At 32.1% G+C, this 25,236-nt stretch overlaps 2 protein-coding genes across 3 annotated transcripts in view; both read right to left on the bottom strand.

Annotated features, from left to right (window-relative positions):
- LOC139495819 (CD109 antigen-like) overlaps positions 1 to 19,616 on the bottom strand; it is a 78,407-nt gene extending 58,791 nt beyond the window's left edge. The window contains exons 1-14 of one of the 2 annotated variants that reach the window (XM_071284204.1): positions 19,581 to 19,616; positions 16,339 to 16,427; positions 15,512 to 15,672; positions 14,603 to 14,628; positions 12,401 to 12,551; positions 11,458 to 11,528; positions 10,266 to 10,397; positions 9,954 to 9,993; positions 8,173 to 8,257; positions 7,702 to 7,825; positions 3,650 to 3,874; positions 2,724 to 2,951; positions 1,831 to 1,929; positions 796 to 858 (exon numbers count right to left, since the gene is read on the bottom strand). In XM_071284204.1, coding sequence (XP_071140305.1) covers positions 796 to 858; positions 1,831 to 1,929; positions 2,724 to 2,951; positions 3,650 to 3,874; positions 7,702 to 7,825; positions 8,173 to 8,257; positions 9,954 to 9,993; positions 10,266 to 10,397; positions 11,458 to 11,528; positions 12,401 to 12,551; positions 14,603 to 14,628; positions 15,512 to 15,672; positions 16,339 to 16,418 — 1,485 coding nt within the window. In that variant the 5' untranslated portion in view covers positions 16,419 to 16,427; positions 19,581 to 19,616. Of the gene's footprint in view, positions 1 to 795; positions 859 to 1,830; positions 1,930 to 2,723; positions 2,952 to 3,649; positions 3,875 to 7,701; positions 7,826 to 8,172; positions 8,258 to 9,953; positions 9,994 to 10,265; positions 10,398 to 11,457; positions 11,529 to 12,400; positions 12,552 to 14,602; positions 14,629 to 15,511; positions 15,673 to 16,338; positions 16,428 to 17,130; positions 17,204 to 19,580 lie in introns of those variants that run through there. The other variant, XM_071284205.1, reaches the window with a different exon arrangement.
- A 2,271-nt stretch (positions 19,617 to 21,887) lies between these two features.
- LOC139495328 (collagen alpha-1(IV) chain-like) overlaps positions 21,888 to 25,236 on the bottom strand; it is a 48,206-nt gene continuing 44,857 nt past the window's right edge. Inside the window, exons 42-43 of the mRNA XM_071283635.1 lie at positions 24,539 to 24,591; positions 21,888 to 22,063 (exon numbers count right to left, since the gene is read on the bottom strand). Coding sequence (XP_071139736.1) covers positions 21,971 to 22,063; positions 24,539 to 24,591 — 146 coding nt within the window. The 3' untranslated portion in view covers positions 21,888 to 21,970. The remainder of the gene's footprint in view (positions 22,064 to 24,538; positions 24,592 to 25,236) is intronic.

Below are 25,236 nucleotides of genomic sequence, written 5' to 3'. Positions count from 1 at the left end.
TGATTCACCCATAGGGTCTTTGCATCGAAAACACATGTATTCTAAAACCAGTTAGTGGAATGATACGGGTAATGTTTTTCTCATATATTTTATGATGGTATAATACCTCTAAGGGGAGGGATTTTACTTGATGCTCATATGCTGGACATAATCTTTCTATCAGTTTAATTGAGGTTTGGAACTGGCATGTCAGTAACTGCTAGAAGTCAACTGTTAATTAATATATCATTTGCTTAGTTTATTTTGTTACCTATTCTGATAAGGACTGCTTTAAACTGACATTTACAGTGGGTATTGCTATGTGTTTCTTTTTTCTATTTTAGCTAGAGGTAAAAGGAGAGGGTTGAGATCTTACAAAGCATGTTAAACCCCGCAACATTTTTGCGTCTGTAAATCAGGAGACTCTGGTCTTAGTAAGTCTTGTATGTTTTTTTTTAATGTTCAGTTCATTTATACATTTTGGAGTTTAATTTGACGTCCATTTTCCCTGAACTAGTACACAATATATCTTAGGGGGGCAGCTGAGGACTTACTCTGGGTGCAGTATTTCCTCGCTGTGTTAAAGAACCATTAGGGGTTTTCAGCTGTTGTCTGTTCTTTTGGTTGCTGTCTCTTTGACATATTCCCCATTTTCGTTCTCAACTTATTTATGAGTGACCACTGAAAGGCACATTATGATCAGTTAATATAGGGTTTATAAAGATGTGTTATAAAAGTTATACAATATCGAATAAATGTTTGAAGTAACTTGTTAAAGGCAGCCGTCAATTATGATAATTTACAAAAATTCCTTACCAGAACAACAACTGATGATAAAGGTCTTGTTGACTGAATGCTGAATTCTGCTTTATCACCTGTCTATGGTTAAAAAGATGGTTTGAAATATAACCTATTCATGTATCATGTATTGTTATATTATTTGAGATGTGGATAATTATATACTATTTAAGCTGGAGTTATACATGGTATCTGTAAATACCATTTAAAAGGATAAACAATTAAAATACCGAACTCCAAGGGAAATTCACAACAGAAAGTCTTTGATATAATGACATAATTAAAAGCTCAAAAACATCAAAAAAAATTAACTGTGTTGTATGAAGTATAAATAATTCATCTTGAGTTTTACAAAACAATTTGAACTAAAAACAACACTAACACTTAACCTGGAATTTCCTATATCGAAATCATGATACTTTTTTTTTCTGTAGTTATCATGAAACTGTGAAACTGTGAATCAACTCCCTCGTGTAATTTATACCTAACATAAAGTTGGTCTTTATTGTTATTTCCGTTTTACGGTGATAAATGTCTATGGTTTTAATTTAAATGTGTTAATCTTTCCTGATGAAGAGAACTTATAAAGGCACCAAATATACCAAAGGGATATGTAAACCTATAAGACAAAGACAAACTGACTATCCAATGGCGACAAAAACGAAAAAAATCACAAAACACAACGCAGAAAACTATAGACTGAGCAACTCGAACCTTACGAAAAACAGTGGTGTCATGTGCTCTGGAAAAGAAGGCAAATTCTGCTCCACATGTGACATCAGTCTTGTTACTCTTTAAACATACGTTATGAATTTCAAAGGACATGTTTTCTTATGACTTGGTTTATATAAAAAAAAAAAAAAAGAAGCTTTGGTATGATAGCCAATTAAACAATCTCCACAACAGACCAAATTACACAGACATTTACAATTATGTGTAACCGTACAGCCTTCAACACTCAGCACCGCAAAATTAGCTTTAAAGGCCCCGAAATGAAATTGTAAAATAATTCAAATGAGAAAACTAACGGCCTAATTCATGTAGTTTACTTACCATAATTTCTTTAGATTTTACATTCAGTTGAATAAAACTGTTACTTGGTGAGTAATATTTTGTTACCTCCGTATGTTCCGCAATATTGTCAAAGGAAATCTGAAGTTATTAGTACATTAGCTCTTAGTTGGTACGAATCACTTCTGATTGAATATAAATTCCATTTTCAATTAATATAATAAAAAATGCATTACATCATAAAAATCTTAACAGAAATATTCAATATGAATCATTATAGAACAGACACAGAAATAAAGGACCCAATCAAGACCGACACAAGTGATTAGGGATTGTTATCAGTTTATATCTTTAATATTGTATTGTCTTCTGTATTACATGTATACGAAGGACAAATGACACAATTTGATAATGTAAAGTTAGTGTTCAGCATGTTTAGTGATATTTTGAGTTTGTTGGTCACTCTTATAGAAAAGTGAAAAAAATAAATCCTAATCAAGATGTTCTTTTACGCTATGATGTATACCATCCATTTTTTTGAATTTGAAATATAATTGATGAAATACTTATACAATTAGAGTTTTCATGGTTACATATTTTAAAAGTTTAGCAGAGAGATAAAAGCTTTTATCCAGAGCCTGACAAATAATAGCGATGGGCGTTACTCATTATAGAAGGCCGTACGATGGCCTATAATTGTAAATATCTGGGTCATTTTGATCTCTTGTGGAGAGTTGTCTAATTGGCAATCATACCACATCTTCTTTTTTATATTGAACACACACAATTAATTGTCTACGAAAGTTTTCCTCATTTCATAAAATATGTCAGCCACGAAAATTAGTGATTCCAGAGTAATAATAAAAATATAGTAAACCACCTATCATTTGAGCTGTATCATATCATAAATATGGGACAACTTCTTTAAAAAGTACCTTTATTTGAATTTTAGTTGCATTATCTGGTATATGAATTAATTCTGATATGATTCCTGCTGTTGAGACATTCAAACGAATGTCATTTAAATTGTAGGTGTGTACGGTAGGACCATAGTAGTATTGAGGTGTAGTCGATGGGATTGGTTCTTTGGAGAACACTATGATTTGTAAAATGCCTTGTGCATAAGTTGTGATTGGAGTGCCATCAATTTTTGTAAGTTGAGCCTGAAATAAATACCAATTTCTGAAATTACGAAATTACAATAATGTGTCCATAGTACACGGTCAAGTTTAAGTTACAGTATATAGTAAAACAATATGGCAATCGTTAAAATTGTAAATAATCCATTGGCATAATTCACTCACATTTTTACATTTATTTATTAAGTAATACATGCAATAGAGAAAAAGAAAAATGAACTAGGAAGGATAGAAAATGTTTAAATGAATACTTTTACAGTTTTAAGGAAAATGTCTCTTGGTTCGTGATGATTTTCAAGGGTTCGCATTCACACAATAATTGATTAAGTTCGAATGCAATTTCAATTGAATAATTGGTTCATTTAAACCATATCTAAACAAACTATGAACACTGAACAAACAATGTACGAAACCAAAAATATTAAAAAAAGATACCATTCTAAATCTTAGCATATTGAAACATTGAAAGAATATTTAGTTATAATGTAACTTCACATGGAAATGTAAGGTCTACATTTTGAAATGTAGTATCATCTATTTTGGCGCTATGGTTTGTTTTTCAAACTTTCCATGCCGATTTATAAATAAAATAAAATATATCAAAGATACCAACTCAAGAAGATATAATTTATTTATACATTATGAGCGCTCTACCTGAATTATTTTTGCCTTATCATAATATTCTTGATAAAAACTTTTTGAAATTGAAAATAAATACTTACGTCTATTTTATATGGAAGACCTGGTTTAAATGTGGTTTTTGTAGTTGATAGGAACAGTATCTTTTTGGTCTGGTAACTAAATGTAACTTCTTCGGAACCGGAAAAAGTAATATCAGTCAGGGTCTCAGTAACATTGGCTTTAACAACCAAGTACTGACCAGTTGATATCCCAAAACTGGGTCTTATGGTGGCCATTGGTATAACAAACCTCGCCTTTCCATCCGACTAAAATAAAGCTAAGTATTATATGATGCATAAAGTAGTGAATAAATCTTAGTCTTAAACGATAATTTTTATCTTGGCATTATCTGAAATATCCGAACAATACATTATTCAGTCATTTTCCGTCTTTCAGTCAATTTTAAAAAAACGATCATTTCGCTTGTAGTCAATTTAATTCTGTTCAGTTGTAGCTTATCACATAAGCAACACGACGGGTGCCGCATGTGGAGCAGGATCTGCTTACCCTTCCGGAGCACCTGCTATCACCCCTAGTTTTTTTGGTGGGGTTCGTGTTGTTTATTCTTTAGTTGTCTATGTTGTGTCGTGTGTGCTGTTGTTTGTTTGTCTTTTTCAGTTTTAGCCATGGCGTTGTCAGTTTGTTTTAGATTTATGAGTTTGACTGTCCCTTTGGTATCTTTCGTCCCTCTTTCATACAATTGAATAATTTGTTATAAACAACAACTCTACAGTCTGAAGATATACTTGATTTGTCTTGATTGACTGCAGGCAAATTATCTAATCATATGCAATGAGTCTTCATAAGTATATAACTTCTTTAAACATATATATTTTATAAAGGTGGTGGAATTGACATGATTTCTAATAAGACAAATGTCCACAACAGAACAACAGACATAGTTAATGAAAACCCAATTTATTTTTTTTTTATAATTCTTCCTTCTGACGTTCAGACTATACTATATTAGAACACAACAAAAAATAAAATGTAAGGCATTTAAACCGTTTAAAAATGTCCAAAAATATTCTAAGATAAATTCAAAAAGGGGAACTGCATAAAAACTTTTAAAACAAAATACAGTCATGTAACGAAACAGTCAACATTTTAAGTTGCACAACTCCCAATAATCATTTGTTCTATTTCATTTCTAGCATATAACATTTTGATTCAAAGATACGTTAGTAGTGCTCGTATATTTTGTGTGTACAGCATACATTAGAGTCTGACTGTTCATGAATTGTGTGAAATACTGTGTCAATGAATTTACCTAACAACGATTAATTCAGATTTAATTATTGGGGACCCTTTATAGCTTGCTGTTCGATGAGAGCCACGGCTCTGTGTTGAAGGTAGTACCATGACCTACAATGATTTACTTTTATAAGTTTTTACTTGGATGAATAGTTGTCTCATTGGCACTCATACCACATCTTCCTATATCTATTTTATAGTTGTCAGAAAACCAATTAAATATCCCTAACTGCTCAACCAAATTTTGCAATTTTCACAGCTTTCTAAATATTTATCTTTTTAGTTTAACTTCAAAGAAACGATGCATATCCTGAATTTTACATGTATCACCTTTCTACATGCCAACTTTCAATCCACGTTTGAAGTCTTATAATGCTGAACACCACAGAAACAACTAAATGTGCATTTACAACAATTTAGGACATGTTTTTATATGAAATAAAATTGAGAATGGAAATGGGGAATGTGTCAAAGAGACAACAACCCGACCAAATAAAAAACAACAGCAGAAGGTCACCAACAGGTCTTCAATGTATCGAGAAATTCCCGGAGGCGTCCTTCAGCTGGCCCCTAAACAAATATATACTAGTTCAGTGATAATGAACGCCATACTAATTTCCAAATTGTACACAAGAAACTAAAATTAAAATAATACAAGACTAACAAAGGCCAGAGGCTCCTGACTTGGGACAGGCGCAAAAATGCGGCGGGGTTAAACATGTTTGTGAGATCTCAACCCTCCCCCTATACCTCTAACCAATGTAGAAAAGTAAAACAATACGCACATTAAAATTCAGTTCAAGAGAAGTCCGAGTCTGATGTCAGAAGATGTAACCAAAGAAAATAAACAAAATGACAATAATACATAAATAACAACAGACTACTAGCAGTTAACTGACATGCCAGCTCCAGACTTCAATTAAACTGACTGAAAGATTATGATTTCATCATATGTACATCAGGCATAATCCTTCCCGTTAGGGGTTTAGTATCATACCATCATAACATATATGAGAAGAACATAACCCGTGTCATGCCAACAACTGTTTTTAGAATAAATGTGTTTAGTTCCGACGCAAAGACCTTATCAGTGACTCAATATTAACGCCAAAATATGCAATCTTTAATGACTTGACAACAGTATCGTAATTATATCCCTTCTTAATAAGTCTATTCAAAGGTTTTTTAAGTTTCTGAGGTGAATACTGACACCAATAAAGCATATTGTCAGGGTGCGACAAGCTAAGAATAGCACAAATTCAGATTTAAGGCTCTAAAGGAGTAGGTCCGGTAAGGGCCGATTTTGGCCTCAAATTTCAGGTTCATTGAACGAAAAATTTAGAACACTTTTCAAACACTTAAGTGTCTATTTCAATTAATAGAATAAGTTTATGTGATAGATTTTAACTGCTTTAGTCCTTAAAAACGCTCCGATTCAAGCTTAAAGATGCAAAATCTATCAAACATGCAAACACAAACGTCACTTTCCAGATGTTTTTATTATCAAAAATGAAAGTGGCCGCATCCGTGTTCATCTTCAACCTTTATATATGTTATGTATTATTATCAAATACAACTTACATTTCAATATTATGAATGAACACGAATGCGGCCACTTTCATTTAAGACGGAATCCGTCATAAATATAACTAAAATGCTAAAATTGTGTAGATTTCAGTAATTTAGCATGAATTATTGTTGTTAGTACTCGATATATGTACATTGTATTGTCAAAAACAGCCCATATTTGTGTAGCAGAAACATTCTACTTTTCAATAAATAGCTAAAAGATTATAATTTCTCAATTTTTTAAGACCGCTATATTTTTTGGCCAAAAAGGGGTCTTACTGAACCTACTCCTTTACAATATTTGACTTTTTGTCCCCAAAATGATTGAAATGAGACTACTATTATTTCAAATGATCAGTTCAGACAAACAAAATCAATTGTTTTCTGAATTTGGGGTTTAATGGCATTTCGATTAAGGTGTCAGACCACCAATTAAAAATCCCTATCTGTTCAACAAAATTTTGCAATTTTCACAGCTTTCTAGATATTTTATCTTAAGTTCACTTTCAAGGAAAAAAACAGTTATATCCTGAATTGTACATGTAGCACCTTCCTACATGCCAATTTTCAACCCACGTTTAAAGTCTTATAAGAAAATTCTGATCTTGAAAATACAGGTACAACTCCCGTTTGTTTGTTGTTTTTTTTTTTTTGAAAATCTTAAATGAAAATTAATCCTGCATTTTTAATGCAAACTCATAGACAACTGAATTTTGGCTAAAAAATAGTCTAGATATATTTCCCTTTCACTAAAAGTGTAATTTTTGCTAATTTGTTGGTTAGTTAATGTAAACAATGACACCAAAACCACTATGTTGTGTCAGAGTAGGGATACTTTTACATACGTTCTAAATTGGAGAGGGTAATTGGTGGTCTGACACCTAAATACTGTTATGGTTTTTATTTTTTACCAATAGGTAGACTGGTATTTGCACATGTCTACAAAATTTGATATAAATTTCAAATTTTTGTATTGCACTGTATTGAGGAGAGTAGTTTAGTGATTATGTTGTTTGTAAGGAGAAATCATAATTAGTGTTATTGATCATAAAATCTTCAAAATTTACATTGTTTGACCACTTCGTGCAAAGTTCCAGATATTTACCTAAAACATTATAAAAGCTGTTGTTTCAAACATATTTGGAAAGGACAAAATGACAAAGTAAAAAGATACACACTTATTGGTGAATACCATAAAAAGGGTGATAATAAATTATTGATTTTGATAGTTATTTTACAGCTACAGCACTTGATATTGGAGAAAACATACCCCTATTGTTATATTATGTAATCTGATAATTGCTTTAGATCCTTGATAGTTCCATGAATTGTAGGAATACCGTAGGTTGGCCTCTATCTCGACATTACCACTTACTGGTTTTCCATAGCTATATCTGGAAAAAAAATACACATTGCCATTACAACGATAGTAAGGATTGCAAAATGTTTGCTTATGATTATTTTTCAATGTTATATTTTTCATTGAATTAATTTCTGATTCTTAGAAAATACGTCATTGCTTTTAAATCCGCATTGCATTTTATGTTGAACCTCTATGATATGGTAAAAATAATAATATTGTAATACATGTATTATATGAGCACTGAAATTAGTCAAATCATACAGATTTATTCATTTTATAACGATGCAAAATGGTTCAGTTTTCAAAATAATACACAAACAATTGTTTTGAATGCAGTTACTAGTATTTTATCAGTGATTAAAATAACTTTTTCCATACTTTGCCTCGACAATTCCCTGAACTTGAGGAGTATTCGTTAAAATGAAGGAAGGAAGATGGACTGTCACTTCAAACTTTGGTAAAACTACAAAAATATATACACCTTTAAGTTGTAATAGAAGGCTCAATATCAACAAACAAAAATAAGTATACTATCCCAGAGGAACCAGTAATGACGCACCTAAGGTTGTGTTTGTCTCTGCATTTAATCAACCATTTAAAAGAAGTAGAAAAACGGAATGGAATAATAGATTGATTACTTGTTAATATATTTCAATCATTAAACAGTAGATATTTGAAATATTAAAAGCAATACAAATCATGTTTGCTAAGATTACAAACGGACTGTCAAAAAATGTTGGGTACCAGTAATGACGCACTGTAAACAAACCAGTAAAAAACACTTGTTCGTGCCTGATAATCGAAAAATTGCTTCAATCTGGATTCTTTAAAGTTAACACTGTTCAACAAATTCTATTTTATTTACAACTTTTTAAATTTTCATACACTTTAATGATCATGGGGCAAATAGAACAAAATTTTATAATTATTTTTTTTCTTTCAATTTTATCATAAAATTGTATAAAATTTATGAAATTGATATATATATTCCATATATTTGAAAATAAAAAGTAATTGCATTCATAAAACAACAATGACAATAATACATATATCGATGTTTACCTCATACATTGAATGAAAAAAAAATGATAAACCATATAAAATTATATAAGCGACAACCATTTGTTCTACTGTGATTCCCGCTTAAATGTAAAACCATGTCACATGACAGTCATGTGATTTCAAAAACACAAAATGGGGAAGCATGTGGTTACATATTTTTATTGGCCAAAGTGGATGTAGGACTGATAATCATCCAGGGAAGGGTAGAATGTTTTTGGCCTTAATAAAATGGCGGAATTTGCATCATCTTTAATATTTTAAGTAATAATAACATTTCTGGGCAGAGTTTAAGGCATCTTTGTTGTGGTCAGATGACCTTCACCAACATGTTATGTACGGTAAATGTTGATGACGTCACGGCTTTTGTTTAGAAATATAAAACCGAAAAATAAATCGGTGCGTCATTTCTGGTCCGCGTCAAAACAGGTACCAAGACGATACATAAAGCATTAATAACACTACTAAGAAGTGCCATAAAAACAGCAGGATCCACCTACCTTTCGATGCACCTGATGTAAATCAATTATGTTTGTCTTAGATGGGGGCAAGTTGAACAGTATATTGTTTTATGTGGTTCTTTAAAGAGTTATTTTAGTCATTTTCCGTTTTATTTTGCTCTGTTTTGGTCGGAATAACTTCCACATATGGATTTTGATTGTCCCTGTAGTATATTTCACCTTTTTTTCTTCTCGTCGTATTGTCTTGTTTTCGGAATGATATTTTGAGGGGTAGAAACAGGAACTAAGTGAACATATTTGCAGCTTGTCGGCTTGTACTTCTAGTTGTACATGCTATTTACTGCGATTGGAATACTGCGTATTGCCCAAACACTTAGTATCATAAACATGCATATCTGTCGAATATATCTTACTATTTTCTTTTCCAAACAGTTAATTTTGATGAATTTATGAGTGAAACATTTCTGATGCAATTGCACAATTATGTTACGAATGTCTCACGATTTTAGATAAATTTATTGTTGGCCGTCTAGTGCAGCTTAAAAAATACAACCTAAGCTATCTGGTGGATAGATGTTTTATTCAAAATCTTTCCACATCTGTTTAATCTTATCAGATATATTCTATGAAATGTCCCACCGTATCGGTCAACTGCAACTGTCCTGTTTGAAGAAACTCCCTATAAATTATAAAGAAAACGTTTTTGAATTATGAAATGGCTACCATTAAATAATTCAGAATTGGGGTAGCAGCAAAGTGTTTATATATTAATCTTATATCTTTTCAGTACACAGTATATATGTAAATATATAATACCTTAATATAATTCCAAAATTGCAATTGGAAACTGTAAAATAATTTTGAGTTGGAGTAGCCTCAATGTATTAATCTTATTTCTTTTGAGTACATAGCATGTATGTAAAGATATAAGACATTAACATAAAAACATACGTGTGATGTGCACGTGGCTTTAATTGTCCAGTCACCGAGAACAGGGTTATCTGTCATCACCATGGAACCAGCATAAACTCCACTGTCATGGCTGACATTTCGCCACTGTTTTATCATATTTCCTTTAGGATCCTGTTCAATTAGTGTAAAATCTATGATTATTAATATCTAAAATACGTGAATCACTATAGAGAATATGTGTTACTTGGTGTCTTTAATGGTATATTTTACGATAACAGTATTGTTCAGTATTGAAAGCCGCACAGTAACTGATGATTGTCAAGAAACGTTTTGTATTGTGTTGAACGATCAATCATTTCAATGTGTTTTGATGTAAATAGTAATTCATATTCTAAAATTCATGAACTTATTGATAAATGGCTTGGTCAGTGGAATAATTTATTGTTTTGGATATTTTTTTCGTTCATGCAAAATAACTTGTGTTTTTTGGGATATTGTTTTCATGGCTTCGCCTAAGTCTGCATATATGCCAATATAAAATTTGCACTTAGATGACTATTAAAATTCGTGGTCAATATTTACCCACAAAATCCACGAAAACTGGTGTCCACTAATGAATCCACCGTATATGTTCCATTTGTAGTAGCATCAATATAAGATTTCGTTTTTCGGTAATGATATCAACGACCTAATATGATATTTGTAGTTGCACAATACGAAAGGTTCAACCGGTGCATCAAAAACTAATTATCAACAAGATCACCTTAGATCAATGGTCAACTTTTAATGTTCTGTTTGTGTTGTTTTTCAGTTTTGTTGACAGTAATTTAACTTTTGTGTAAACTGTGTGCTTTTGTGAGTTCCTTCTTTTCAAGACAAACTGTTATGCAAATGTTCTTAAAACCATACCATGTTTTAGATATAAGATAATCGTTCCCCGAAAGCCTATTTTCGAGATATTAGCCATTGAAATAATGGCAGGAATATGTTCTCTCTTGACTGTTCATAGCTTTATTATTGACAAATTTAAGTTCTCAAAAACTATTCATAAATAATCAATTCTTTAAGGCATTTAAATGGATAAAACCAGAGGATTCCGAAAATCTGACAAAAATTTCAAAATATGACAACCAAACATCATCAGTTGCCCACCTTTCTTTCTATGAAAGATAAAGTACAATTAAAAAAAAATGACAACATGACTGGTAGAGTTTTATCTTAAAAAACTTACATGCATGTAGATATGAAAAGGACCATAATACACCTTGAGGTCGCTGTATAAGGCAAATACTCGAAAGTTTACTGTAATGAAATAAAGAATTATACACGTAATATTAGATCGCTAGAACCACTTGTGAATCAACCCACAATTTTTTTCTAAAAATGTCATGTACCATGTCAGAAATATGGCAGTTGTTTAAATAATCCGTTTCTAAATGTGTTAGTGTTTGGTTTTGTAGCAGTTCAGTGTTTATGTTGTTCCGATGTTTCCCTCTTATATCTAATATGTTTCCCTTCTCGGTTTTGGTTTGTTACCCGGATTAATTTGAGCTTATTCGACATATAACTATTGAACAGTGTTATACTACTGATGACTTTATTTAAACAATATAAATTAAACAGTATACCTACATTTTCTGATTTTTTTTCAACAGAATGGGATGCATATACAGGAGCAAAAGCGGGATTGGCAAGAGAGTATAAATGTAACTTATGTTTTCCCCCAAAAAAAGTATATTGTGTTTATCTATTTTTTGTATTAAGGTTTAATATATACATCGTCATTGCTGGGTCACTTTTGAAGAAAATTCGACAATTAACAATCTCATTATCAGTAATTATAATTACGTTTGTGTAGTTTAGCTTATATGTATCTATATACATTCGTAACACGAATTTCGACAATAATTGGACGATTACATGATAAAAAAAAACTGAATATGACTAATTAATGTATTGTTCAGTCGTTTTAGAGCTATTCAGATCAAATTGTCTACTAGCGACCCAAGCTATAACTTATCTACACTTGACTTTTCCACTAGCACTAGACCTAAAATTTAACTATAATCTTTACCGATCCATAACCCTAAACTGTTCCCTTATCTTTTAATCGAAACCAAACCTTTAGGTACTGGGTTCCATAAAGTAAATGAATTACCATTATAAGTACGTACTTGTTTGTCCTGCTTTGTATATTCCCTTATCAGTTTGGATTAACAAGGATACAGTTCTAGCACGGTATGATATGTATGTCTCTTCCGTGAAAGACAAGCCTCCAGTTCCTGTTATAATGAGCTTACAATCTTGTTCCAAAGAATCTGGTACCTAGAATGAGATCATACATTATTTTTTATTTGATTTGAATATTAGGAAAAGCGTTGATATGATTGGTCGAGGTGACTTCCAGTAAGTGATCATGACGTTGGTTATTTTTCGATAGACGACGTTGACCAAACTTCTTTCGTAACCAATGTAAACAAGATGGCGGCGATACTAACAACGACGTTAACACAGTTGTTTGAATGATTATAAGAGTTTTTGTAGTTTACCTGTTATCAGATAGCAAATTTCATTGAGCACATACTTTTGCGTTATTCAAAAAATATATTCATGCGGCAGGCATATTCATTGACACATATATATATACAATTTACCAAGAGCGATAGTAAAATTCATAGGGGGTTGCATTTTTACCGATGTTACAATGGGTTGGCCCTTTATGCTAAATATTTTACCATGAACGATAGTATAAAGGGCAAACCCGTGGTAAAATCAGTATAAATTCAAGCCCCCCCCCCCCCCCCCCCATGAATTATTTCTATACTTAAACGACAAATATGACAGTTTTTTCACCACGTTAAATAATTTCTTGCTTCCCGTAAAATGCTTCTTCCGTCATCGTTCAATGACGTTGTGTAGCTCATTCATAAAAAACCATAAGACATGTGAGTGTGATCGGAACAGCCTAAATGATATATTCATGACTTACCAAAGGTTTATATGCTAAGCGTTTGACAAACGTCATATTAGAATTGTTAATAATAGAACTCATTGATATAACAGTAAATGTTGCATTCAATACCCATAGTCTACCTACGTGAACATTTGATCGATAAATGAAAATTCAAAAGTGTTTTTAATTAGATGTCTATATCGCTATCAGAGTGATTGTTCTTAATTTATTTTCCTTTTCAGGCCTCATTAGAATTCACTGGATTATGATTCACTGAACGTAACTCCCTATTTCTATTACATGTGAAAATCTGTAAAACATACACTTGTATTTTAAAATTTCATGAGCTCATTGGAGCCTGATATACATACTTTCAAACAGATTCTTATTTGTTATAGATTTTAATTCAATCGGTAATTTAAATATAAATATGAACTATTTAAAATCGATCCTGTTGAAAAGGGGCAAAAGATACCAAAGGAACAGTCAAACTCATAAATCGAAAAAAAACTGACAACGTCGTGTCTAAAAATGAAAAAGACAAACAGATAAATAATAGTACATCAGAAACAACATTAAAAACTAAAGACTGAGCAACACGAAACCCATCAAAAACCGGTGTGATCTCAGGTGCTCCTGAAGGGTAATAAGATCCGCCTCCAAATTTAACACTTGTCGCACTGCTCATGTTATTACAAACCTGCTAAATAGTCTAATTCGGTAGGTCATATTCATGAAAAGGAAGGGGGATTGTAGTTATGACGTAAAAAGCAGATCCGATATTACCTGTAATTACCTGTCTTATTCCATAACGATCAACCAACTCGTGATGAATTCTATCTTATTCTTCTTTTTCTGGAAAGTGTTTTTTTTTTTTTTGTGTGTCAAAATGTTTGGTGGTGAAAATAGGTAAAAATAGCAAAAAACGGAACTGCAAGGGAAATTCAAAAATGATAAAATCAAAAGTATAAACAACAAAATCTAACAACTGGAAAACAACTGTCATATTCCTGACTTGGTACAAGCATTTCCTGAGGTAGAATATGGTGGATTAAACTTGACACATTATATCTGTCATATTCCTGAATTGGTACAAGCATTTTTTGAGGTAGAAAATGGTAGATTGAACTTGACACTTTGTATATTGAGCAATTGTAGATTCTATGCACAATATTAGCTTTGATTAGTGTCAAAAAGTTTCAATTCAAGATTATGGAATGATCACAAATATTAAAGTAATTTCATAGAAAATTTTAAACTGTTAGTCAAAGCTGATAATATCCCTATCCAAACATGTTGTTTTGACGTTTTGTGTCAGTCGGGTTTTTTTCCGAAGCTTTCATAACTATCATTATAATATGAGTTTCTTGAAATGAATCTATGATAATTGAAATCTTTTAAGTGATTGTAAATAGTATCTTACATGTAGACTTATTTGGTTTGTAGACTCTGAAAAACATGAATCCTGATTTTATAACTGAAATTACATATTAATTGAGTTTTCCCGAAATCTATATGTATTTTTTTTTTTATTTTTTGGTTTTTTTTTTTGCATTTTCCTATCTGTAAGTAACATAATAAAGTCAACAAACAACCTGTTGTAGTAACGAAATAAAATGAATTAAACAAATACTTGAAAAGTGCCATACAGTCCAAAAATTCACCTAAATTAAATGTAAATTAAGGAGTCAGGTATTTAGAATCGACAAGCATTCATTATAAGAATTTAATGACTAAATTAGTTAGTATATAACACCTGTAACCGTTCCAGCTGTTAAACATAAGTCAATTGATCCCGGATTTGAATTTATCATTTTTAAATATTTAGTTTTGTTTACGACATTTCAATGAATAGTAGTATGACAAACTAACAAATATATTTAAGGAATGACTGTAATATTTTTTCTGTCTATGAAGAAATAACATAAAAAATTTGGTGCACACTGAATAACGCGCGTAGCGGGTTATTAAACAGTGTGCACCACATTTGACCCAGATTTGTTTCAGTTAAATTGATTTATGACTGTTGAACAGCGGTATACTTCTGTTTCCTTTATTTACTGAGAACCATTATATTTACAGATATAATGCTTAAAACAAATATCAATATGTTTGAAAGAATTCAAAACAATTCGTCAAAATGCTTTTCTATAATTTACAGGGAATATAAAAAAGAAGATATGGTATTATTGCCAATGAGACAACTCTCCACAAGAGACCAAATGACAGAGGAAATTAACAATTATAGATCACCGTACGGCCCTCAATTAAGTTCATTAGTATACAGAAATTCTGTGTAAAAATGTAGACAATGTCCTTCATCATTAGTTACCTCTATTAAATGTTCCTGATGTCTGACTGATAAATGAACTATTTATAGTGGTGACCAATTTAGCTTTAACCGTGACATCACTGGAGGCATTCAATACAGTAACGCTAATATCAAAGTTTACTCCACGTTGTACTTGTTTTGGTGCTAGGATAAGGTATGAGCTTAGAATACAAAAACAAGTAAATTAATCAAATATATACATGATATAAGAGCAGAATTTGTAAGTTTACCATAAAACAAATAGTTAATGTATCACTTTTTATTCTCAATCTTATTTACATTCATGACATTGTAGTTGATTTTTATGGTTGTGGCGCTCTTGTTGATACTATGTATGTAGCAATGTAACCAAAGATGAGATTACAAATAAATGTACAATATGTTATAAAACATATACACGGCTGTCAGTATCAATTTATATGATATTACAATAATGTGTGACATTTGATTTTAAGCAACCATCAGTCATGAAATGTGTGCTATTTGACGTTGAGCATGCTTCACTCATAAATGTATGGCTCTTGTCGTTAAACTTGCCTTGGATCATAGAATGTTTCACCCTTAAAGTTTAGCAACAATTAACTATGAATTGGGTGCCGGTTGTTGCTAATTTTGAGCTGACGTTAAACATTCAACAATCGATCATTATATGTCAGAAATGTTTTCCAATTGGTTAGTAATATCATGGACCTTACGAATAATTCTTACGAATGATTTTTTGGAACAACAAAAACATTTCAAACGTTTTATAAAATAAACAAGAATCTTTTAAAAACCAAATACCGAAAAGATTATAAAACAAGTATAGACACTTACAAAAAACTAACCTTTTAGCATGTCCAACTGACAGTAAAGTTACTATGATAACTATATGAAGCATTCCTGATTTTTTCAAAATAGTTCTCATATAGAATTACTGAAATAGATAGCATTCAATTCTATGGATAATTCAAAATAACACATTATTAACAAGGTTAAAAGAACTGTGAAATCTAAATAACCACGGATAACATCGGCACACATGACACAGAAAGAAAACTAAAGAATAAACAACACGAACCCCACCAAAAAACTAGGGGTTTAAAGTATGAACTTAATTTTTTTTTTTGTTATTTCGAATAGACAAGTCATACCTTATGATATAATTACAATTTCAATTTAAGCCGTATAAATCATGATAAAACGTTAAACAACACCATAGTTAAAAGCCAAATTGGGCGCACAACTTCCAACGTGACATCACACAGAAATATAAGTATGATAAGCATCTAATATTTACTACTGGGGTGTTGGTATTACTTGATTTATTTCACTTGACTGGGCGGAGTTTATCCGGTTCGATTATTTAAGACATGTCCATTTATAGACAGGTGTTTTGGAATAAACTCGTCAATGAAGTGCCAGTTATTCATCTCATATCATACACAATGTTCACTCAGATCATTTGTATACCCATTTGGTGACACTGATAGGTGATTAGAAATCAATAGAGATTATAACGGAATTCACCCTTATCATATACATCTTCAAATAGACTGTCTTTATGCAAATTAAAACGTAAGCTCCGCCCGATCAGTTGAAATAACATAAGTAATACCCTCGACAGTTCATACACTTACTAGTATACGAATATCACCAGTGATATTTTTCCGATGTTGTTGAAATAGATATAAGAAGATGTGGTATGAGTGTCAAGTCCAAGTCCTAATTTATTAAAGAAAAAACAATTATAGGTTTAATTACGGCCTTCAACACGGAGTCTCTTCTCACACCGAACAGTAAGCTATAAAGGGCCCCTAAAATGACTCATATAAACCATTCAAACGGGAAAAACCAACGATATAATATATTTACAAAAATGAGAAACGAGAAACACAGGTGAACCACATCAATAAACGACGACACCATGTTCAAGATATCAGGCTTAGAAATTAATTCGATAGACGCGCATTGTATCTGCGCAGAACTCATCAGGGATGATCTTACATGTTTTACTAAATCAATTAAATCATAACAATACGCGAAGTTTCAATCAAATGACAAACATAAAACATATAAAGACTAGCAATATTAACACAGAGGGCAGATAATAGTTTAGAACCCGGAAAAAATTGGCTCGAATAATTTTTTAACCAAGTTGTTCCGTCTATGATCATCTATGTGATGTATGATAGCAAGACAAATTCCTGGACGTAAACTTAGTCCAACAAATAAATCTACATTTGTTAACATTTAGCGTTCATTATTCAATCATGTCAATACCGACGTTTAGAGAGCTTGATTGATTCCAATTTCCTCGAATCTGTTCACCACTACATATAACGCAAATATAAAACCAGTGACAATGAAGGTAACAAACAGACATACTGTGCTCAAGTATTTCTTAATTCAATTCAATTTTCTCCAGGAAATGTCTTACTGTAATAATGAATAACCTCATTATGCATTTCTATAACAATATAGTATCATATGTTTAGCTTCTCAAATCTTCCATCTTATCGATACATTTTTTATTCTTTTAATTAAGGAAGTTCGCTGCTCAGTTTCGAAATACATAACTTTCCTTAACACTAGTATATATTTATAGGGAAATAAATGAGGAATCAAAAGAGCAAATAAAATATAGGGGTCAATGTGCTTGTTTTCGAGATATGACCCATTGTAGTTTTGGCGGGAAAATGTTCTCTCTTGACTTTTCAAAGCTTTATCATTGACCAGTTAAAGTTCTCAAAAATAATTAAAAGATAATTAAGATTTTATGAGATTTTTACAAATGGCTTATAACTAAAAGATTAATAAAAATAAAAATGGGGGTCCATGGGCAAAATTTTTTAAGGCATTCAAATGGATAAAACCAGAGGTTTTCGAAAATCTGACAAAAAATCCAAAACAAGACAAACAAACATCCTTGAACGTGTGATGTTTTTTTTAAATAATCTTTAGTTTTATTTTGCTTTGTCTTTTCATAATTCGATATCCATATGATATTAATTTGCTGAATAGGTAACTGGAAAAGCAACTTATTTTAACGAGTAAAAAAAAATACGCGAATAGAAATCGTCGCAAATATGTAAAACATCGATCTCCCTTATCGAACTACATCAAATAAATTAGGAAAAACGATATTAAATAACCGTGAAGTGGAAAGGGTGAACCGCGAAATAAAGTATCCGAGAAAATAATTTGGATTACAATATATATCTGTTCCATATTACTTATTTCTAATATATAAACAGTCAATTCTGCTATTAGTGTCTCATCTTTTAGTTGACAGGTTATTTTCAGTCTATGGGTTTGACGGTCCCTTTCACCCTCTGGTATCTTTCGCCCCTCTTTTTTTAACGAAAATCCGTCTTATTAGGTCACCCGTCTCTCGTCCAAGTAATATCTATGCATTTTGAATTTCAATTGACTGTTAATCTCACTTTCTGCTGACGAATGTACAGATTTGACTATAATCGAATAACCTATTCAGCAAATTAATATGATATGGATATCGAATGTTGAAAACTTATCAATCATATTTAAAAAGACAAAGCAAGATAAAACTTAAGATAGAATATGAACTCAAAACAAAGGGAAACCGGATATGTCGATACAGAACATGTAGAATGTGTTTCCTGCTACGCATAGAATACCACTCAAGCGAATCTTAATTCCGTCAAAGTTCAAAATAGGGAACAAGACATATTCGGTATAGTGTAAGATCAGATTAGTGTCATGTCGATTTTGAGTTGAGACACAGATGTATAGTACTTACAGCAATGTTTTTCTCAGCTTTAAAAAAATATAGTGAAACCTGGCTAAACCGAATTCTGCATAAAACGAAAACCAGTATAAAATAAACATATTTTTTTAAGAACCGTCATATCAAATTGTATGCGTTGTGAACCTGATAAACCGAACATAGGCCAAACCGAACAAAATCTGAAGTCCCGAAGAGGTTCGGTTTAAACAGATTTCACTGTATTTTACAGAGTATGATCATTATGAAATTCTGATTGACTTTAAAGGTGTAAAATGAATAATTCACTTATTTCTTATGCTTTACTAGATATATATTCCTTACCTTTTGGTTGACATTCAAACACTGATAAGATAGTCGTGATAAACAGTTCAAATTATGAACCCGGAAAATGTTTATCTTACGTGTATTATTTAATGGAACTCGGCACGTTAAAGAAACTTGCTTGCATATGATTGGCTGTCGAATTTGAACTTACATCTATTGACATTTCCTTGTCTGAACAGATATAGATTTAGGAAGATGTGGTATGAGTGTCAATGAGACAACTCTCCATCCAAATAACAATTTATAAAGGTAAACCATTATAGGTCAATGTGTTTATATTATCTAGAACATAAACGAAGTCAATTATTGAACAAATTTCTATGAAATACGTGCAATTAAGTCAACTGAGTCGGGCTATAAATGTATTATGAAACGTTGTGGAAAACCCAACTAATAATGGTAAACTGACAAACTGTTTACACAATTTTACAAAATTTTCAGAAATATAAAAGATGCTCTATGAAAAAAATTGTTTATCAACTTAAACTTTAAATTTTTCGAAAAACTTAGGATTTTCTATCCCAGAAATAAATTACCTTAGCTTTCTTTGGAAAAATTGTTTGTTCCTCAATTATTTTAACTTCGAACTCTATTATACCTGTTAAACCTTTCTTATTCTAGCGTCACTGGTGAGTCTAAGGTAGTCAATACGCGCACTTCGTGTAAAAAACTTCAATCCTTATATATAAGATGAGTTCTATACAACCATTTAGTCGATGACCTTGTCTATTGTGTTTTTCAAGTGCTCTAGGAGTCTTTCAGTTTCTGCTTCTACAATATCATCTGTCACGTTTCTCATGACCATAATAATTGTGAGAAGGAAGTTCTAATGCAATTTTTATATTACATTCTTTTCATTGGCTAAAAGTTGCCGTCAAATTAACAGTTGACCAGGCGATATTGAATTGATTGAATCAACAAATGTTCGATTGCTACAATATCATTGAAAACATAACAATAAATACCTCTAATTCGCCTTTTTCATGTTTTTGCTGTAATTTTATCCGAATTTGAATCGTAGAAATAATGTTAAAACATCTAGTTTGTAAGTTTTCACGTATACATCCTCGGATTTCAAATGTTTAACTTTGAGCGTTCCTGGTGAAGGTAAATTAAGAAAAGCGCTTCGGACGCATTGAATTATTATACGTGCTGTTTTCAATTTTTCATTTGCATGTCGTCACGTTTAGTCATGACGTCTTTACGCCAAAATCTTTCATGAAGTTCCGCGAAATCGGTTTTGCATGTGAAATTTATACATTTTTCAAGCTTTAACGTATTATTTCTTTTTGTAATGCGTTTGAATCGGAATAACAGTACTGTAGTTGAAGATTTGCCACGGTCAATTCTGATTTGACGTCGCAAATCTCCGTTTTACTGTCTTCGCTACGCATCGCCAATAAGACTGCATTTGCGTCCGTCAATTCAACAATTGGTGGTGGCAACTCTTCAACTACAGGACCGGTATTCCTAAAATAAAAGCAATATCGAACTACTTGGAGAGTTCTAAACGACAATTTTCTTATCAAATGGCATAAGCAAAAACTCAAATGCATTAAGCGAATAGATAAATAACTGTCATTCCTGACTAGGTACAGGTAGAAAATTATGGATTTAACCTGGTTTAATAGCTAGCCAAACCTCTCGCTTGGAAATTGGGTATTCGTGGTGTTCTGTTATGCTTTATACTTGTTTGGATTTCTAACTATTTTGATCCGAGTGTCACTGATTAGTATCATGTTGACGAAACAGGCGTTTGACGTATCGTTTTATAAGCCGGTACCTTTGACAACTAATTATGCCACAAACTAAAACAACAAACAAATTAGAAAGATTGGGTCCTTCATTTAACTAATTGTGTGATTGTAAGCAGGAAAGAAAGAAAAAAATACTTCATAATTTTGCAAATAAAAATAAAGAAGCACTAACTTCTGATCCGATGATATCATTAGAGACTAATTGTCTACCAGCAGCGGTATCAATTAAAACAACAGTAGTATACCGCTGTTTGAAATTCATAAATCGATTAAAAAAAAAATCCGGGTTACAAACTAAAACTGAGGAGAAACACATCAAATACAAGAGGAGAACTATGACACAAAAGAAACACAACACTGACATGTTACACACACAGAAACGAACTAAAATATAACAATTGTGATTTTCCTGACTTGGTACCGGACATTTTATTAAAATAAATGGTGGATTGAACCTGGTTTTGTTGTATGCCAAACCTGTGTAGCGTATGTCTAGATAGTTATTCTTCACTCAAAATATATTAGGACTTTAACAAACAAGAAACAATTAAACATATACTCTGTGTTTATTATTAAACAAATAATACGTATAAATAAAATATAGTGTGTTTATCTCATGTGTTGTAGTCTTTAATATGCCTTTGCTGTCACCTTTGTTTGAATACCGTGCACCGCTGTGTTGGTTTGTGTTCCTGTTGATGCGGTTGCTGGTGCATAGCTTGTCTAAAAAAAGAAAAACAAAACAATCATACGTTTCATTTGTTATCAGCGCTTATGAGAATAATCATAAAACAAACTCATCAAAAGTACCATGTTTTCTTGTGTACGTTTTGCATGCGTTTCGTCTCCAAAGACTAGTCTCACGTGACGTTTTCATGAAAATATTTTAAAGGCCAAATAAAGTACGAATTTTAGGAGAGGGCATCGGACTACGAACACCAAGGTTTCTGGTTTGATCATCGTTCTGGATATTTCAGAGACTTATTTATTTGCTGTCCCTTGGCACCATTTGAGAGTATGATTTTTAGAAATGATGAGAATTCGTCGGAATTGGAGATTAATGGCTGACCTCGTTAAAAGAGAGCAATATATCTTGCTGGTAAAAGACACCTTTGTCGATTTCGTAGAAGTAAAAGAGCAGGATAAATCTGCTACAAGGCAACACTCGCACCCGATAAGTGAAAACGGGTCAATGTAAGTTGTAATAACTTGTTTCCCAATCCACTTTAAATAAATATGTTTAAACTGCGTACAAATTGAAATAGCACTGAAGACCCGAAATTCCTGAAGGTGATAAATCTATTACAACTTTGCACATCGCAAATTCATTCCGATTTTGAAATTTCAGTATATGTCATTACTGCACAGAGGGGATAGCCACAACCTGAATTTCTGTATAGAAACTTTAATTCAACTTACAAATATTAAACAGATATATCATGTTAAGGAGGGGTATTTGCGGAAACTACCAGTCGACAGAATGTTAAATTTCGAGAGCGAAGGCGAAGGAAATTCATTCTAAAGACTGCTATTTTTCGCAAATATCCCTAAAGACCATGCTATATCTGTTTAATTGCACCGAATGTTACAGTTCAAAAAAGCATTGATGATCGTGACGTTTCAAGCGTCCAGTCGGATAAGAGTATTGTTTGGCAAATACCACGGAAGAGAGGGTAAAAAAGGCATATCCTTTTTGCATATACCCCGGCGGCGTTAAAAAATGAACCATATTCATTTGATAACAGTAAATTGGTAAAACATACACTGGCTATCAACCAATTAAAACCTAGTATTCTTAAATAAGGTGTAATTACAACAAAAACTTCCTAAAAAATTGGCACTTTTTCCCCCTTTAAAATGTATTAGAACGATAGCATTTTCATCATGTTTCATCAATTGTCGTAATTTTTTTCCCGCTATTATTCTGAGTATTCTTATATAATTTTTTATAGGCTCTCGTTGACAATATAATGTTAAATGTTAATGACAATATTATGATAATGATGCTTTTGTTTTCAGATTGGCCGTGGTTAACATAATGATTTTTAATCGGTCGTTGAAGATAAACTAATATTTCAATCGGCCGTTGATGACATAACACTTTTTTGATCGTCCGTTGATGGCATAATAATGTTTTTATCGGCAGTTGGTGATATACTTATGTTTGATTGGCCGTCAGTGACATAATACTGTTTTTTGTCGACCGTTGATGACAAAATAATGTTTTGATCGGCCGTTGGTGACATACTTATGTTTGAATGGCCGTCAGTGACATACTAATGTTTGAATGGCCGTCAGTGACATACTAATGTTTGAATGGCCGTAAGTGACATACTAATGTTTGATTGGCCGTGACGTCAGTGACATAATACTGGGGTTTTTTGTCGGCCATTGATGACAAAATAATGTTTTGATCGGCCGTTGGTGACATACTTATGTTTGAATGGCCGTCAGTGACATACTAATGTTTGAATGGCCGTGACGTCAGTGACATAATACTGGGGTTTTTTGTCGGCCATTGATGACAAAATAGTGTTTTGATTGGCCGTTGGTGACATATAACTGTTTGATTTGCTGTCAGTGACTTTATACTGTTTTTCTTGTCGGCCGTTAATGACAAAATAATGTCTTGATTGACCGTTGGTGACATACTTATGTTTTATCGGCCGTCGGTGACAAATATGTTTTTTTGTCGGCCGTTGATGACAAAATAATGTTTTGATAAGCTGCTGATTACAGAATGATATTTTAGTACGCCTTTGGTGACATAATAATGCTTTATCGGCCCTCGGTGACATTATAATGTTTTAGTTGCCGTAAGAGACATATTACTGTTTTTAATCAGCCTCTGATGACATAATGATGTTTTGATCGGCCGCTGCTGACATAATAAAGTTTGATCAGCCGGCGGTAAAATAATACTGTTTTGATTGTCTTTTGAAAACATAATGATGTTTTGATCGGCCATATTTGACATAATTATGTTTAGATCGGCCGCTGATTACATGTTGATGTTTTGATCGGCCAGATGTGACATTATTATGTAAAGATCGGCCGCTGATTACATAATGATGTTTTAATAGGCTGTTGGTAACATCATAATGTTTTATCGGTCATTTGTGACGTAATTCTGTTTTCTCTTCCGTTTGAGACATGATTATGTTTTTATAGCTATTGATGACATCATAAAAGTATTACCTTGATTACCGTTCCTCCTGTTGGATACTTTGGTGGTGCTGGGGCGGCATAACCTATACAAAATTAAAAAAAAACATGTTAACCTGATAAAATATACAGCTGCTGTTTTTGATAAAATTATAATCTAACTAAACCAATATGTCTGGTTTTCAGACAATATTTTACTTTAGTTGACAAATAAAGTCAAGTTTATGCTTAAAGCGTTCCATCCAAATTATTTGATTGTGTAGGTTAAATCAACAATTTCGGTTACCTTGCTTGCTAGCTGAACCTTGAAATCATTAGTTGGGTATGCTTCCCTTCTTTTAGAGTAGTGAAGTCATACAGACAGATAGATTGGTTATTTGTCGGACTAGTCTACTCTTAATGGAAGGTAGTATACCTGACCTAATATTAACATCACGGTTTAGCTAAATAGCAAGCTAACTTAAGATTTTGTTTGAACCTACACGCTTAAGTCATTTGACTGTAATCCACTGATAATCGTAAAGAAAGGTACATTGAAATAACCAAACTGCTGTTGATTTCATGACATAAACAATGTCAACTCAGAAATGTATGCATTTATTCTGGTTATTTATTCATATCGAAATTTCAATGCCGAAAAAATTAAAATTAGATATAATTTTGCTCTTCAGCTTTTATATCTAGATACAAATAGGATATAATGCATGGGACAGTTTTCCAAAGGGTTTGTA

This window comes from Mytilus edulis, chromosome 11, assembly GCF_963676685.1.
Source record: "Mytilus edulis chromosome 11, xbMytEdul2.2, whole genome shotgun sequence".
Classification (NCBI taxonomy): Eukaryota; Metazoa; Mollusca; class Bivalvia; order Mytilida; family Mytilidae; genus Mytilus; species Mytilus edulis.
Note: the sequence above shows the minus strand (reverse complement) of the source record. Positions and strands in the feature narration are given on the sequence as shown.